Source organism: Panthera onca, chromosome A2, assembly GCF_046562875.1.
Source record: "Panthera onca isolate mPanOnc1 chromosome A2, mPanOnc1 haplotype 2, whole genome shotgun sequence".
NCBI lineage: Eukaryota > Metazoa > Chordata > Mammalia > Carnivora > Felidae > Panthera > Panthera onca.
This window is the reverse complement of record NC_138340.1, coordinates 6,148,092-6,165,266: the sequence shown is the minus strand read 5'-3', so window position 1 is coordinate 6,165,266 and position 17,175 is coordinate 6,148,092. Positions and strand designations below refer to the sequence as shown.

Sequence of the window (17,175 nt, the reverse complement as noted above, 5' to 3'; positions counted from 1 at the left end):
CAGCCGGCAGTCCCCACAGGCACCTGGGCAGCGGGAAGGGTGGGCAGGAAAGAGGCTCAGACCGCGTGTACAGACATAGATTCTATTGGGGGAGGAGGGGTGCGGGAGGGGGGAGGAGGGGTGCAGGGCTGGGGTCAGTCCTCCTTCAGGCTCCCGAACACGGCAGCCGGCACCCTCTGCTGCTCCAACCGCACCTCTGGGAAAGGAGGGAGGCCACGGTCATTCCGGGAGGGGGGGCCCCACCCGCGCCTCCGCGAAAACACCCTGCCCACCTGGCTGGCCCCCTACCGTTGGGTTCCAGATCCATCTCGTCCTCGTCCTCGTCCCCTCCTAGCTCGATCTCCTCCGGGTTGGCTTGCTGGGCCAGCTCGGCAGCTCCTCCCGGGATGCGTCGCTCCTGGGGGTGGGCAGGGGTGAGGGAGGGGGCAGGCAGGGGTGAGGGAGGGAGGGAGGGAGGGAGGGACGGGGCAGGCAGGGGTGAGGGAAGGAGGGACAGGGCAGGCAGGGGTGAGGGAGGGGGCAGGCAGGGGTGAGGGAGGGAGGGGGCAGGCAGGGGTGAGGGAGGGAGGGACAGGGCAGGCAGGTGAGGGAGGGAGGGGGCAGGCAGCCAGGGGGGAGGGAGGGAGGGACAGGGCAGGCAGGTGAGGGAGGGAAGGACGGAGGGAAGGAGGGACGGGGCAGGCAGGGGTGAGGGAGGGAGGGGGCAGGCGGGGGGGAGGGAGGGAGGGGGCAGGCAGGGGGGAGGGAGGCAGGGAGGGGGGAGGGAGGGAGGGGGCAGGCAGGGAGGGGGGAGGGAGGGAGGGGGCAGGCAGGGAGGGGGGAGGGAGGGAGGGGGCAGGCGGGGGAGGGGGGAGGGGGGAGGCAGCCAGGGGGGAGGGAGGGAGGGAGGGACAGGGCAGGCAGGTGAGGGAGGGAAGGACGGAGGGAAGGAGGGACGGGGCAGGCAGGGGTGAGGGAGGGAGGGAGGGGGCAGGCGGGGGGGGAGGGAGGGAGGGGGCAGGCAGGGGGGAGGGAGGCAGGGAGGGGGGAGGGGGGAGGGGGGAGGGAGGGAGGGAGGAGGCAGCCAGGGGGGAGGGAGGGAGGGGGCAGGCAGGGGGGAGGGAGGGAGGGAGGGACAGGGCAGGCGGGTGAGGGAGGGAAGGAGGGACAGGGCAGGCGGGTGAGGGAGGGAAGGAGGGACAGGGCAGGCGGGTGAGGGAGGGGGCAGGCAGGGGGGAGGGAGGGAGGGGGCAGGCAGGGGGGAGGGAGGGAGGGGGCAGGCAGGGGGGAGGGAGGGAGGGACAGGGCAGGCAGGTGAGGGAGGGAGGGGGCAGGCAGGGGGGAGGGAGGGAGGGACAGGGCAGGCAGGTGAGGGAGGGAAGGACGGAGGGAAGGAGGGACGGGGCAGGCAGGGGTGAGGGAGGGAGGGGGCAGGCAGGGGGGAGGGAGGGAGGGACAGGGCAGGCAGGTGAGGGAGGGAAGGACGGAGGGAAGGAGGGACGGGGCAGGCAGGGGTGAGGGAGGGAGGGGGCAGGCGGGGGGGAGGGAGGGAGGGGGCAGGCAGGGGGGAGGGAGGCAGGGAGGGGGGAGGAAGGAGGGAGGGAGGGAGGAGGCAGCCAGGGGGGAGGGAGGGAGGGGGCAGGCAGGGGGGAGGGAGGGAGGGAGGGAAGGAGGGACAGGGCAGGCGGGTGAGGGAGGGAAGGAGGGACAGGGCAGGCGGGTGAGGGAGGGAAGGATGGAGGGAAGGACAGAGGGAAGGAGGGACGGGGCAGGCAGGGGTGAGGGAGGGAGGGAGGGAGGAAGGAGGGAGGGAGGGGGCAGGCAGGGGGGAGGGAGGGGGATGCGTGCCGCTCGGCCTCCCCGCCACCCCTGCCCCCGCACCTCACAAACAGGATCTTGCTCTGGGCCCGCGGGGGCTGGTCCCGCTCGGCCTCGGCCGCCAGCTGCTCTGCCCGCTGCTCTAGCAGCTTCATGTCGTCCATGCCGCTCTGCCCAGGGGCGAGGTCGGACACTGGTGGGGGAGCGTGGGGGGTCACGCACCAGTCAGCCCAGGCCACACCCGCGCCGGCCCCCGCCACAGCCCACAGGCCGCTCTGCTCCTTACCAGGCACCCCACCCCCGTCCGTCCGAGGACCCAGCCCTCGAGGAGTTCCCAGGCTCGGCAGGGGGTGGGGAGGCGGACGCTCAACGCTCTCAGACCAGGAGGTCAAGGGCGGGCAGAGAGCAGGGGCCGGGCCCTTACGGCGGGTGCCCACAGCTGCTCACCGGTGCCCGTGGCGCTGCCCGACACCTTGAGCATCTGCGAGGCCATGAAGTTGACCTGAGTGTTGTACGTGGCCTGCACGCTGCGGCGGATCCGCAGCATCTCCCGGATGGTGTCCTCGTTGCCGTGCCGGACCTCGAAGTCCTTCCACGTCTGCCAGAAAGCGCCGGTGGTCTGCGCGGGGTGGGGCGCACGGGCGTGAGCGGCTGGCTCGGCTGCAGCCTCCGTCACTGCCCGCCTGCCCGCCCGGGCCCACGCCCTACCCGGGGGTCACAGATCTGGGAGCAGAAGCTGTAGATGGCCCGCGCCCGGTCTATCTCGCCGAGCTTGCACTCCATGTCCGCGAACCGCAGGCACATCTCCCGGGCGTGTTCGTCCGACAGCACCTGGGTGGCGGTGGCGAGGAGGGGGCAGGGCATGAGCGGGCTCCCCGTACCCCGGGCCCTCCGGAAGGCTCCCGGAGGTCCCGTGCGTGGGGGCACGCTCAGAGCCTCTGGCCACCCCCGTTCCCCGCCCCGCCCCACAGGGCACCTCGATGGCCTTCTGGTAGATGCCGCGGGTGTGGGTGACCCCGTAGATCTCGGCCGCACGCTTGATGTAGATGTTGAACATGTCGTACTGCTGGGCGGGCTCCACGGCCCGGGTGGCGCGCTCGTACACCGCCATGGCGTGCCGGGCCAGGCCCCACTCTTCCTCCAGCTGGGCGTACAGCAGGTACAGTGCTGAGACACGAGGCGGGGGGGGGGGGGGGGGGCGGGTCAGAGGCTGGTGCCCGGCCCCAGACAACCCCTCCCCTGCCCGGCCCGGCCGCCTCACTCTTCGCGTATTTGGGAGGGCAGCCGTCCAGCGCCTGTTCGAAGAGGTCCCGCGCCCGCTCCAGCTTGCGGCCCCCGTAGCGGGCAATGAATTTGGTCAGGTAGGTGCTCCAGATGTCAGACACGTTGGGCCACTTGAACAGCGAGATGCCACGCTCGTACGCCTGCCCCGAGAGAGGGTGTCGTGTGTGGGAACCCAGGGCAGGAACACGTGGCGTCCAGCCTGCCAGGAGAGTCCCCACGTCTCCCTCGGGCTGGTCACGGCGGCCCCTTCCCCGTCCACCCTGCCCCACGATCACGGCGCGGTCAAGGGGGCCTGTACGCCACCCTCAACGGACCAGGACTAGGACCTACCGAGTCACCGGTAGGTAACCTTATGGGTGGGGGAGTCGGGGGGGGGGGTCCTCAGTTCTGCGGACACTGGAGCCCATGGCCCTGGGAAGAGGTTCCCATGCCCAGGCCAGGGGCAGGGCCGGTGTCACTCAGGCGGGAGGTGGCACACGCGTATGTCATCTGGATACGTGCGGTCTCCGCCTAGAACCGAAACCTCTCAACAGAGAGGCAGGGCCTCCCAACACGTGCACGTGCAGGACCTCACGTACCTACAAGCTGTCACACGAGCAGAGCAGGGACAGCCTGCACACACCCGCAGCCCAGAAACAAGACTCGGTGCCTGTTAAGAGGTGAACTGTGTCCCCCAAATTCCCGTTGAAGCCACAACCCCAGGACCTCAGAATGTAACTGGACTTAGAAACGAGGCCTTTAAAGAGGAAATGAAGGGGAGTCGTCACAGCGGGCCCTAATCCGAGACGACTGGAGTCCCTGTGGGATTAAGACACATACACACACTGGTGGGAAGACAGCCGCCCACTAGCCAAGGACAGAGGCCTTGGGAGAGACCAGCCCCGCCAGCACCACAGTCTGAGATTTCCAGCCCCCAGGACGAGGACGGTACGTCTCTGCTGTCTGAGTTCCCTGCTCTGCGACACCTTGTTAGGGCCACCAGAGCACACGGACACAGCGGCCGGGGCCCCGGGACAGGAGACCCCGCTGTCCGGGACCTCCAGATCAGCCCCCCTCACCTTGAAGCTCTCCTCGAAGTACTTGTGCTCCTCCAAGAACATGGCGTAGTTGATGACAATCTGGGGCGTGGCGATACGCAGATCCAGGATGCGGTCGTAGACGGCCTTGGTGGACTGCGGGGCAGCAGCAGGTCGGGGCACGTCCGGGGCAGAGACCGCGGCCCTGCCCCCGGCTCCACGCCGCCACGGGCCCTCGGCCCCCCGACTCACCTGGAAGGTGCCCAGGCTCTCCTCCAGGTCGGCGAGCATCGACCACACCTTCAGGGACTTGTACACGCGGTTCTGCACGGGCTCCGAGCCGTCGAAGTACTCGGCCCGGCGGGCAGGCAGCGCGGTGGCCTTCTGGAGGGAGCAGGCAGCAGGGCGGGGGCTTGGGGACAGCCGGACACGGCCACACAGCACACCACGCCCCCGCCCTAACGTGGGCTCGCGTTTACCCGCAGCAGCCGCAAAGCCTGGTCGTAGTTCTCGTGCCGGAGCTCCAGCTCGCCACACTCACACCACACGCTGGCCAGGTCGTCCACCTGCTTGAAGCTCACCTTGGTGGCCTTCTCCAGGATGATGCGGGCCTGCAGGGGTGGGCAGAGGACAGGTTGGGACCCTGCCTCTCTGGCCCCAACCCCCCCCCGCCCCCGCGAGAGTGTCTGTGCCTCCTGGGTCCTCTGGCCAAGCACACGCCTCTACTCACACACGCGCAAACCCACACACGCAGGGCACTCACGTCGTCCAGCTGCCCGTTGTCCTCGTAAAACTTGGCAAACGCAACCCACAGTGTGTGGGGCTTGCCTGTAGCCTTGAAAGGGTCCACCGTCTGCACGGCCTCCGTGTACGTGTTGATGATCTGGGTGGGAAGGACGGAGTCAGGCCGGACGGTGGGGGCCCGGCAGGCAGGGGAAGGGGGGTGGGGCGGGGCCGTCACACACCTCCCGGGGGCGGCCCTGGTGCAGGGCCACGCGCTTGTGCCACTCGTGCACGTGGTGTGGGTTCTGGCGCAGCAAGACACTGTTGAGGAGCAGGGGCCGCCGGCCGATGAGCTGCTCGAAGCGGGCCAGGCGCAGCTCCAGGTCCACGTCATCTGCGCTCGAGATGGGGGCGGGGCCTCAGCACAGCGGCCCCGCCCCCACCTCTGCACCACCAGGGCCCGCCGACGAAGGTCCGGGGCCTGGCGGACTCACTCCACTGGCCACTCCGGCCAGAGATGCAGCGCTAGTCCCGGCTACTCACCAAAGTTCCACCCACACCCGCCTCCCTCTGTCGTGCAGACGCACCTCCCCCGTCGCTGTCCCTTGGGGCTCTCAGAGCCCTGCCGGCCGGCCCAGCCCTCTCCCCTCACCGGCCCAGGCCTGCCTCACCTTCCTCCTCCCGCCCCAGTTCTGAGGCCGTCTCCATCTTGGCTGCGATCATGCTCTCCTCAAACTGCGCGTAGCTGTCGAACACCTGGGTGAAGTCGCGCACGGTCATCACAGTCCGGATGGCCTCCTCGTACACGTCTCGAGCCTGTGGGCACGGGCGGGGTAACAGGAAAGTGCTGGCTGGGGGGACGCGAGGGCCTGCCCGTGTGGACGCAGGGGACCTGGCTGCACTGCCGGGAGCACCAACACCCAGCAGAGCCACAGCCTCCCCCTGCCTCCCAGAGTGCAGGCCCCCAGCTCCTCCCCAGTCCCTGTGCAGAGTGACTATGAAGCTTGAGGGAGACACGTGTGAGGCGGCCGACGCCCAGTTAAGACTCGAGAGGTGACCGACCCCGACGCCCCCACCGGTCCCCACTGCGGGGACCCCAGACTTGGCCATGGAGGGCCCCACCCCACTTCTGAAGCTCATGTTCTCCCGGTCACTCCCGCCCCTAAGCTTGGGCCCCATCCCTCTACCCCTGTTCCTGGCCAGTCATGCTCCACTGTCCGCGCCCCCCCCCCCCCCCCCCCCCCCCGGCCGGTGGCTCCGCCCGCCTCCTGACCGGTCCCCTGCTGCCAGCCTCAGCCTGTGGTGGCCTGAAGGGCTTCTGTGAAGCGTGCAGCCGGTCCTGCCTCCGTCCTGCTCACGCCTGGCCGGCGGCGCCCCTCAGCAGGGCACGGCCAACCCCTCAGCCCGCAGGGCGCTCCCTCCCGTAGCCCATCAGCAGCCCCTTCTCTGCTCCGGCTCCACTCGCCTCCTCTTCCACGAGGTCCCGACGACCCCAGCCAGCAACTCTGGGGACCCGTCCGCCCCACGCAACCCCCTCCTCCACTGCCTGACAAGCAAGCTAACGTGGACACTGACGAGAACACGGACACCTCGGGAGCGACCGCTGTGTCAGACCCCCGCGTGGCACCCGCCCTCTCTCCCCTCGTCGCCTCCCGTGCCTGCGCACCTTCTCGAAGTGGCCGCTGCGGATGTAGTAGTCAGCCAGCGAGCACCAGAGCTTGCCCAGCTGGTCGGTGAAGCGGGTGAGGCCCCCGCGGATGATGGCGTCCACATTGAGTGACTGCACCTTGTCTGGGTTCTGGGAGATGAGGTCACAGAGCTCGTGCCACAGCTGCGGACCCAGGAGGAGGAGTCTCAGCCCTGTGCCCCGTGGGGGGGGAGGGCAAGCCTTCCTGCCAACCCCACCCCCCCACAGGCCCACCTGGTAGTTGGACTTGCCAGCCTTGGACACAAAGCGCTCGTCGTTCACCACGGTGGCCAGGCGCTGCGCAGCTTCATCCAGCCGGTCACTGGACTTGAGGTACTCGATGTACTCCTCTGCACTCTCGGGGCTCAGCTGGGCAGCGGGCGGCCCCACCAGCAGTCAGCGGGGCCGCAGAGCCACCCCGCCGTCCCCCCGCGCTCCCACTCGGCAGCTCCGGGTCAGCCACGCACCGCTGCCCTGACCCGGCGCCAGCCCTGCCGACCCAGCCTTAGCCACACGTGTCCCACCCGGGCCCCACCAGCCCGGCCTCAGCCCCACGGGGGCAGCCTTGACCGGCGGTCCAGCCGAGGCCCCGCCAATCCGGTCTGGGCCCCTCTGGTGCAGCCCCAGCCCTGATCGGTCTGGCTTAGACAACAAAGGCACAGCCGGCACAGTCCGGGCCCGGCCTTTACCCCAAGTCCCCCAGCCAGACAGCGCCGTGCCGAGTTTCACAACGTACAACAGCTGTTAGAAGCGTGAGGGGGCGACACCCCCCCCCCCCCATGCTGTTTCCGCCTGGAAACATTCCCACAGCCGTTCGTCTCCCGCTCCCTGCCCTCCCACGGTTGTGGTTTTACTGGTTTAAAAGATGTGACCAGGAGGGGCGCCTGAGTGGCTCAGTCGGTTGAGCGTCCGACTTTGGCTCAGAGTCTGTGAGTTCGAGCCCCACGTCGGGCTCTGTGCTGACAGCTCAGAGCCTGGAGCCTGCTTCGGATTCTGTGGCTCCCCCTCTCTCTGCCCCTCCCTTGCTCACGCTCTCTGTCTCAAAAATAAATAAAAAACCATTAAAAGAAATTTTGGGCGCCTGGGTGGCTCAGTCGGTTGAGCATCCAACTTCAGCCTAGGTCATGATCTTGCAATTTGTGAGTTTGAGCCCCACGTCGGAGCCTGGAGCCTGCTTCGGACTCTGTGTCTCCCTCTCTCTTTGCCCCTCCCCTGCTCATGCTGTGTCTCTGTCTCAAAAATAAATAAAAACATTTTAAAAAAATTAAAAATAATAAAGAAGCAGAAGGGGGGATGCTTGGGTGGCTCAGTCAGTTGAGCATCCGACTTCCACTCAGGTCATGATCTCATGGTTCAGTTCGTGAGTTCGAGCCTCGCGTCGGGCTCTGGGCTCACAGCTCGGAGCCCGGAGCCCGCTTTGGGTCCCGTGTCCCCCTCTGTCTGCCCCTCTGCTGCTTGTGCTCTGTCTCTCGCATTGTCTCAGAAATAAACGTGAAAAAAACAATTTTTAAAGATGTGACCAGGAGACGTGGTCAGCTCGTGGGCACCTGTCTATCCAGTTAGATCAAAAGCTCTGTGCAGGCAGGGGCTGTCTTTGTCACACGCTGTCCCGGCACTTGTCTGAATACGAGACATGCAGCAGGTGTTGGCAAATTATTTGGAGGGAAAACAAATCGCCAACGAGAGCCTTTCCCCGCTTCCCGTCTGTCGGGTGACACGCCTCGAGGGGCTAGTGTCCCAGTAAGCCGGCGCTGGGAACCTCGTGAAGCGGCCGCTCGGTCCCGCCACCCCCACAGGCGTACCTTGAGGAAGCGCCGGTAGCCCCGCACGGCCGTCTCAGGTAGTGGGTGTGAGCGCAGGAAGCGCAGGTACAGGGGCCAGATGCGAGAGTGCTGCGTGATGGGCAGTGCCCGGAGAGCGCGGTCGAAAGTGCGGCGGGTGTGTGTGATTCGGCCCTGGTCCATCAGGAACTGGCAATAGTCTAGCCACAGCCGTGGCATCTGGAGGCGTGGGGGACGGGCAGGGTCTGAACCGCTGGCGCCACGGCTCGACCACAGAGACGGCACGTGTCCTATGGCCAAAAATGCAGCAAGACCCGGGACCCTGTCCTCTAGGGCTAATCTAGCTCAACCTCGGGCACACCGAGGCGACAGGACTCCAATCCCCCGGTCCCCGTCCACTTGCACCTCCCCCTCGGCCCTCGCCCGGCCTCTGCCTCTGCCCCCCCCCCCCCCCACGCTCCCACCTTGTGCATGAACACAAAGGCCCTCTCGTGGCAGTTGTTGACATCTTCGTAGGCCGGGTCGGTCACGCAGCGATGCTTCACCTGTGCCCGGCGCGCCTTCAGGTATCGGTACCAGAGTTTGTAGCTGGGGAACGCGGGAGGGGCAGACAACGACCGGTCAGCCTCACACACCCCCGGAACCCTCTGCCCTGCGCCGGGAAGTGACTGCAGGGCAAAGGGGCCTGGGGAAGGACGGCAAGTCTCAGCACTGGGGGGCACGGGCCAGGACACCAGGGAAGGTGTGCTGAGCCGTCAGGGGACGTACACTTAGTGCCCGAATGACAGCCATCACCTGGGACCTACTGGCCAGTTCCGTTACGGCAAGATTCGGTGGGGTGGGGTGGGGTGGGGTGGGGGCCGGGCAGGGCGGCTGGGACCGTTCCCACCTGCAGGGCAGCAGCTTCAGGGCCCGCTCGTACAGCTGATTGAGCCTTGGCTTCGGGGCACCCTGCTTGAACTCAATGTAGCGGAGCCAGCATTTGACGGAGAACTGGTTCCGCATGATTTCCTCCTCATAGGGGAGGTCCTCTTCCTCCTGCGGGAGCCAGGGAACGGGGAAAAGAGAGACCTGAGCTCAGAGCCAGGGCACCAGACAGCCACATACCAGGACTCAGGTTTGGATTTCACTCCTCGAAATCTTACTGCCCACAGTCTGACCCGGGTCACCAGACTCCTCAACCACAGGGTTCCGGGCCAGACTTGAGACTGTCATCCAGACACCACTCTTTTGGCCCTCCCAGTCAAGCCACCTACTCTCTGGCCCAGGTCACCAGATTTCTCAGACTGCCCGTCCACTGCCAGGTCTCTCTGGACCTGGACGCCAAGATTTAACTCCGCACAACAGGCCTCTTCCTAAACACCAGGCCTTCAGCATCTCAGGCTCCCACTATCCAGAACTACTCAGCTGTCCCAGAACTCAGAAAGTGAACACGGAAACCTTATTTGACATGAAATCAGGAAGCCCTGAAGGGGGCACTCCCATGCCTACCATCTCTTTGTCAATTGCAGACCCCCCCCCCGGCCCCCCCGCAGGAAGAAGGGCACCTTGTGTTCCCAACAGAAAGAAGCTTACTTTACTACCCCAGCAAGATTTTCTCCTTGCCCGGCAACAGCCCAGCCAATGAGAAACTGCCACAACTCAGCCAATGAGAAGCCATCACCACCCTGAACTATCACTTTCACCTAACAGATTTTCCTTCAAACCGGCCCCTCCTAGTTTACTCCTTTTTCTCTATAAAGTGACGTTACTTGGGCACCCAGGTAGCTCCGTTAAGCGTCCAACTTCGGCTCAGGTCATGATCTCACGGTTTGTAAGCTGGAATGCTGCATCAGGCTCCGTGCTGACAGCAAAGAGCCTGCTTGGGATTCTTTTCCTCACTTTGCCCCTTCGGCACGTGCATGTGCTCTCTCAAAATAAACAAGTTTTAAAATAAAATAAAGTGATGCTCCTCTCCTTTGTTCTCCAGACTTGCCTTCGGTTTTGCCATAGCTTGCATATCCTGAATTAAAATTCCTCTGCCGTTCCTAAATAAACCCACCCTGCTGATAAAATGACTGGCAGTTTTATCTTCCAAGTCGACAGAAGCTAGACCTTTACATCAGAAGGAGAGGTATGGACCAAATCCCAAGCCTCCCCAGTACGAAACACCAAACACCTGCGAAGATGCTAGGCCTCTATAGACACACCTCACGCACACTGCTGGTTCAGCCCCAGGCCACCACAATAAACATCACCATACAGCAAGTCAAATGAATTTTCCGGTTTCCCGACACGTAAAAGTTATGTTTACACTGCAGTCTATTAAATTTGCCTTGGCGTTATGTCTAAAAAGTGTTATAACTTGATTAAAAGACACTTCCTTGCAAAAAAAGTGCTAACCACTACTTGAGGTTTCAATGAGTTGTAATCTTTTTTGCTGGTGGAGGGTCTTGCCTCAAGGGTGATGGCTGCTGACTGATCAGGGTGGTGGCTGCTGAAGGTTGGGGTGGCTGTGGCAATTTCCTAAAACAAAATAAAGCCTGCCACATCAACTGAATCCTGCCGCCACGAACAACTTCTCTGTAGTATGTTGACTCGGTTTTTGACAGCACTTGAAAAAAATTGTTATGTTTATTTCTGAGAGTGAGAGAGACAGAGCACAAGCGGGGGAGGGGCAGAGGGAGAGGGAGACACAGAATCCGAAGCAGGCTCCAGGCTCCGAGCTGTCAGCACAGAGCCCGACGCGGGGCTCGAACTCAGAACTGAACTGCGAGATCACGACCTGAGCCGAGGTCGGGCGCCCAATGGAGCCACCCAGGTGCCCCATCAGTTTGACAGCATTTTACCTACAGCAGGCCTTCTTTCCAAATTGGAATCCTCTCCAACCCTGCTGCTGCTTTGTCAACTAAGTGTGTGTCATATTCCCTCTCTGTCTTCTCCGCACTGGGAGCAGCTCTCTGGCCACAGCCCCTCATCCTCTGAAAATGTCCGCCTGTGCAAAGTTCGTCTCCGCCCCCTCCTTGGTCAGGAGCACCTGCCAGCTGTTGAGCCGATCACTGTCTGCAGTGGCATTAAAACCCCCAGAGACACTGACAGATGAGAGCCTCAGCAGCTGGGCAGCCCCACGTCCCCTAACCTCACTTATTCCTAGCCGCAGTTTCCAAACCAGTGTTGCTTCAAGGGACATCGACAGAGCAGCCAAGTTCATTGGGACTAGGGCTGCCACAGTTGGGGTGGCTGGCTCTGGGGCTGGAATCGGACTGTGTCTGGGAGCCTCATCACTGGTTATGGCAGGAAGCCCTCTCTGAAGCAACAGCTCTTCTCCTCCACCATTCTGGGCTTTGCCCTCCCAGAAGCCACGAGGCTCTTCTGCCTGATGGCGGCCTTTTGTATCCTCATTGCCATGTGAAGGAGCCATCTCCACCTCCCATAAGTTTTTCTCCTGTGTTTCGTCTGCCCTGTGTGTTCCTTTTCCTATACTTCCCCAGGCAGCCTGGGGAAAGTGGTTGGCTCAGGGTTTGACAGAGGAAAGACAAATAAATACTGTACTAACAAGAACAAAATAGTTTATGTCACATTCTAGAAGCTCTGTTGCCGTTTCAACAATCTTCACAGCATCATAACCAGTAGATTCCATCTTGAGAAACCCCTTTTTTTTGCTCATCCACAAGAAGCAACTCCTGGCTGGGATGCCTGGGTGGCTCAGTCCGTTGGGCGTCTGATTTCGGCTCAGGTCATGATCTCCCAGTCTGTGAGTTCAAGCCCCGCGTTGGGCTCTGTGCTGACAGCTCAGAGCCTGGAGCCTGTTTTGGATTCTGCATCTCCCTCTCTCTCTGCCCCTCCCCTGCTCACACACTGTTTTTCTCTGTCTCTGAAAAATAAATAAACATTAAGAAAAAAAAAAAAAACAACTCCTCATCCTCATTTTATAATGAGATTGCAGCAATTCGGTCCTATTTTCAGATTCCACTTCTAATTCTGGTTCTCTTGCTATTTCCATGTTTCCACCACATCTGTAGTTACTTCCTCCAGTGAAGTCTTGAACCCCTCAAAGTCATACAGGAGAGTTGGAATCAACTTCTTCCAAGATCTTGTTAATGCTGTTATCCTTACCTCTTCTCATGAATCAGAATGCTCTTAATGGCATTTAGAGTGGTGAATATTTTCCAGGAGGTTTTTAATTTGCTTTTCCCAGATCTATCAAAGTAATTACTATCTAGAACTGTAACCTTATGAAACGTATTTCTTGGAGTGCCTGGGTGGCTCAGTCGGTTGAGCGTCCAACTTCGGCTCAGGTCATGATCTCACAGCTTGTGAGTTCAAGCCCCACGTCGGGCTCTGTGCTGACAGCTCAGAGCCTGGAGCCTGCTTCGGATTCTGTGTCTCCCTCTCTCTCTGCCCCTAACCCACTCACATTCTGTCTGTGTCTCTCTCAAAAATAAATAAACGTTAAAAAAATTTTTTTTAATGAAACATATTTTTTTTATGTTTTTTAAAAATTTATTTATTATTGAGAGACAGAGACACACAGAGCATGAGCAGGGAAGGGGCAGAGAGAGGGGGAGACACAGAATCCGAAGCAGACTCCAGGCTCTGAGCTGTCAGCACAGAGCCCGACGTGGGGCTTGAACTCACAAGCTGTGAGATCGTGACCTGAGCTGAAGTCGGATGCTTAACTGACTGAGCCACCCAGGCGCCCCGAAACGTATTTCTTAAATAATGAGACTTGAAATGGTAGGGGCACCTGGATGACTCAGTGGGTTAAGCGTCTGATTTCAACCCGGGTCATGATCTTACAGCTCATGGGTTCGAGCCCTGCATCGGGCTCTGTGCTGACAGCTCAAGACCTGGAGCCTGCTTCGGGTTCTGTGTTTCCCTCTCTCTCTGTCCTTCCCCTGCTCATGCTGTCTCCCTCTCAAAAATACATAAACATTAGGCAAAAATTGTTTTTAAAAAATTGAAATTACCCTCTGATACATGGCCTACAGAAAGGATGTTATGTTAGCAGGCGTGAAAACAACATTAATCTCATTGTACATCTCCATCAGAGCTCTTGGGTGACCAGGTGCATCGTCATGGAGCAGCAACATTTTGAAAGAAATCTTTTTTATGAGCAATAGGCCTCAACACTGGATTTAAAATATCTAGTAAATAGTGTTCTAAACAGACATACCATCATCCAAGCTTTGTTGTTCCACTTACATAGCACGAAGCGGATTTAGCTTAATTCTTTTCAATTTTTTTAACGTTTATTTATTATTGAGAGACAGACAAAGAGCATGAGCAGGGGAGGGGCAGAGAGAGGGGGAGACACAGAATCCGAAGCAGGCTCCAGGCTCTGAGTTGTCAGCACAGAGCCCGATGCAGAGCTCGAACTCATGAACTGTGAGATCATGACCTGAGCCGAAGCTGGTCGCCTAACCAACTGAGCCACCCAGGCGCCCCTGATTTAGCTTAATTCTTAAGGGCCCTAGGCTTTTCAGAATGGTAAAGGAGCACTGGCTTCCACTTCAAGCCACTAGCTGCATTAGCCGGACAACAGAGTCAGCCTGTGCTTTGAAATGCTAAAGCCAGGCAGTGACTCCTCCTCTCCAGCAATGAAAGTCCTAGAAGGTCTCTTCTCCCAACAGAAGGCTTTCCCATTTCTATTAAAAGTCTGTTCGGTCTGTGCCGTCACTTCATTAACTATCTTAATGAGATCTTGCGATTGACTTGCCACAAATGGCTACATCAGCACTCGCTCCTTCATTTGCACTTTTGTTATGGAGACAGCTTCTTTCCAAAAACCTCAAGAGCCAACCTCTGTTAGCTTCCAAGTTGTGTTCTTCAGCTTCCTTACTTCTCTCAGCCTTCGCAGAACCGAAGGGTTAGGCTTTGGCTGAATGAGACTTTGGCTTAAAGGGATGCTGTGGCTGGTGTGATCTTCTATCTAGACCACTGAAACTTTCTTTGTAACAGCAAAGGGCTGTTTCGCTTTTTTTTTTTTATCATTCATGTGTCCGTCACTTCTAATCTTCTCCAAGAACTTTCCGTTTGCATTCACAATTTGGCTATTGGTGCCAAAGGCCTAGCTTTCAGCCCCTCTCAGCTTGCAACGTGCCTTCCTCATTAAGGTTAATCATTTCTAGCTTCTGATTTCAGGTGAGACGGATGACTCTTCCATTCACTTAAACACTTAGAGGCCACTGTAAGCTTAGTAATTTCAAAGTGGTTATGTCTCAGGGAGTAGGGCGGCCCAAGGAATAGCCTATAAAGCCATCCCAACACACACAACAATTATTAACTTCCCAGTTTTACATGGGTGTGGCTCTTGACGCCCCAAAAGTCATGAAAAAGTATGAAATACTGTGAGATTACCAAAACGTGACACAGAGACATGAAGTGAGCAAATGCTGTCGGAAAATGGTGCCAACAAACTTACTTCATGTAGTGTTGCCACAAACCTTCAATTTGTGTTTAAGAAAGAAAGAAAAGAAGAAAAAACCCCACAGTAGCTACAAAGTGCAATGAAAGGTCGTATGTCTGTGCTCCAGATACCAAGTCTTGGGACTCTTCAGAATCCCAATGGCCACTGCCTGACCACAGTTGACTCCACAGTTCTCCTAATCCAGACAACAAACCTTCGTTCCACAAACTACAACGCTCAGGACTTGACCTAGGCCGTTACTCCGAGCACCAAGACTTTACCACAGAAACCAGAACCCCGGCCCGATCACTATGCCTTAACTCCAGACTCCGGACTTGTACAAGATTTCGCCATGCGATTCCCCTCCCCCACTCCCGCGCGCTCCTATTTCCACCAAAGGTCCGGTCGCCAGGCCCTGAACCTCGACTGCAACTCTTAACTCAGACCACTTGGACTCCACTGCCAGACTTTTACTCCTGGCCACCCTGGTCCGTAGGTCCTGCCCTCGGGCGGACAGAGCTTTGGCCCAGACACCCCAGGCGGCCAGGCCCCGAACCCCTGAAGTATCTGATTCCAGGTTCTCCCACGCGGGCCACCCCCGGCCCCGCCGCGGACTCACGAAAACAAGGTCCGGCCGCTCCGGCCGGGAAAGACGCGCCATCACCACCATTTTCCTGGCTCTCCAGACACGGGCAGAAGTCGCGTTATAATGACGTCTCCCGCTTAAGGCCCGCCCTCCAGGGCCAGACCAATTTCCTATTGGTTGAACCTTTTCCGATCGAGCGGACGACGTTTGTTGACTTTCGCGTGGACGGCTCCAGGGACCGGAAGCAGAGAAGAGGCTCCCGAAGATGACGTCATCTTGAAAACTCCTCGACCAATCAGCTTCAGTAGTGGAGCCCGCGAACGCCCAATGAGCTGCTGTCTTGCTGGAGGGTTGACCTTGGGCGGAAGCGGCTTTGTAGCCTAGGAGAAGCGAGATGGGGGTGAAGCTGGAGGTGTTTCGGGTCAGTGATCTTTGGAGCGGATGGGCGGCTGGGTTCTTCCCGGATCTGACGAGGAGGCTCTGAAAAGCGGGGATTCCAAGAGAGAGGGAAATCTGAGGAGACAGCTTCTGAGTTTTGAGAGGGGTCTTTAGGGTCGGAAGCCTAAAGGAGGGGGCGCCGGGTTAGGGGGCTCTGGGAGGGTTGGTGGGAGGAAGGACCTCTGAGAGGAGTGATCTGAGGAAGAGGTTCCAAGAAGGAAGGCTCCAGACACTTGGGAAGCTCATGGGGCTCTGGGTGGCATGTGTGTTTCTGATAGGGAGACGCCTATGTTTAGAGAAATAGATCAAATGTAAATAGTGAGGCCTCCTGGGTTTGGAGGTGTTTCAGAGATCCGACGAACGGGTGGGTAATGAGGCCTCGGGCAGATGCTTTTGATTGTAGTACGAGCTTTTGTATTCTGAGTCGGGTGCGTGTGCGTGTATGTGTCTTTCTCTGAGAAGGAGTCTCCCAGACTCAGAGGGGGCTTTGAGGTCCCTTAAATTATTATTATTATTATCATTATTATTATTATTATTATTATTATTAATAGGGGCCTAGGCTTTTAGGTGTGAGGCTTCTGTACCCTTGGTGGGAGTTCTGGGGTCCTTGGGGGTCCTGAGGAGGCACTCCTGGCTCTGCGGGAGGATGGTCCTCCAGGCTCTGAGCAGCCTGTGCACACTGCGGAAGGGGTTTAATCCCTGGCTCTGTTCATTTACCCCCTGCCCTTCTAGATGACACTCTACCTCACCTTCCCTGTGGCTATGTTCTGGATTGCCAATCAGGCCGAGTGGTTTGAGGATTATGTCATACAGCGCAAGGTGGGCATGGAGGAGAATATTCACGGCTCATTCCAGGGGGTGGGGAGAGCGTGGGGCACCAACCTGCTGGGGAGCCATGTTTGCCTTCTACGAACCGACCCTGCCCTGGGTGGGGGGTCTCCGGAAGCTCCTGGCTCCTGCTTCCAGCTGTTACTTTGTCCCCACAGAGGGAGCTGTGGCCACCTGAGAAGGAGGACCAGGTAAGTAACATACTCTTCTGCCTCCTGAAGGGATGGGGGTGCCTGGGTCCCTGTGACCATAATGGGTTTGAGTGAAAATTTTACCCCCAGTCATGAAGAAGGAGAATTGAGAGCAGAGGGGCGTATGGTTTCCTTAGTGCCCTCTTCCTGGATGAAACCGATCCCACTTAGACCCTGGTTGTAGTTGGCACAGGGCTTCCAGTGTAGATGATGAACTCTGAAGCTGTGGCCTAGGGGAGTAGGGGGCAGGCTGGGTGGTGGGATCAGGGTCCAGGCCCCTGAGGTGTGTGCCCTCTTCACCCTTCCTTCCCGTTCCACCCCCAGCGCCGAGAGCTAGAAGAATTCAAAGAGAGGATACGGAAGCAGCGGGAGGAGAAACTCCTTCGTGCCGCCCAGCAGAGCTCCTGAGTCCTAGCCCCTCCACCCACGAAATAACACACACGCGGTTCCTTGTTT

At 59.6% G+C, this 17,175-nt stretch overlaps 2 protein-coding genes and 1 pseudogene across 2 annotated transcripts; 2 read left to right on the top strand and 1 right to left on the bottom strand.

Annotated features, from left to right (window-relative positions):
* Window positions 1–68: 68 nt before the first annotated feature.
* Window positions 69–15,418, bottom strand: XAB2 (XPA binding protein 2). The gene is given in 20 exon segments (XM_078443437.2): window positions 69–196; window positions 289–375; window positions 378–397; window positions 1,861–1,990; window positions 2,245–2,416; window positions 2,506–2,628; window positions 2,774–2,964; window positions 3,059–3,221; window positions 4,140–4,253; window positions 4,350–4,481; window positions 4,577–4,708; window positions 4,861–4,980; window positions 5,063–5,214; window positions 5,492–5,636; window positions 6,487–6,651; window positions 6,742–6,876; window positions 8,310–8,507; window positions 8,753–8,876; window positions 9,178–9,326; window positions 15,296–15,418. Coding segments are annotated over 20 exon segments (2,565 nt in total). The 5' UTR covers window positions 15,347–15,418; the 3' UTR covers window positions 69–134.
* On the top strand, window positions 11,255–11,679 carry LOC132678135 (ATP synthase F(0) complex subunit C2, mitochondrial pseudogene; annotated as a pseudogene).
* A 162-nt stretch (window positions 15,419–15,580) lies between the features above and the next one.
* PET100 (PET100 cytochrome c oxidase chaperone) lies at window positions 15,581–17,174 on the top strand. Its single transcript, XM_060630109.2, has 4 exons — window positions 15,581–15,683; window positions 16,433–16,519; window positions 16,687–16,719; window positions 17,044–17,174. Exons 1-4 carry the CDS (start codon window positions 15,657–15,659, stop codon window positions 17,125–17,127), a joined length of 231 nt encoding a protein of 76 aa, XP_060486092.1. The 5' UTR covers window positions 15,581–15,656; the 3' UTR covers window positions 17,128–17,174.
* The last annotated feature ends 1 nt before the right edge of the window (window position 17,175 follows it).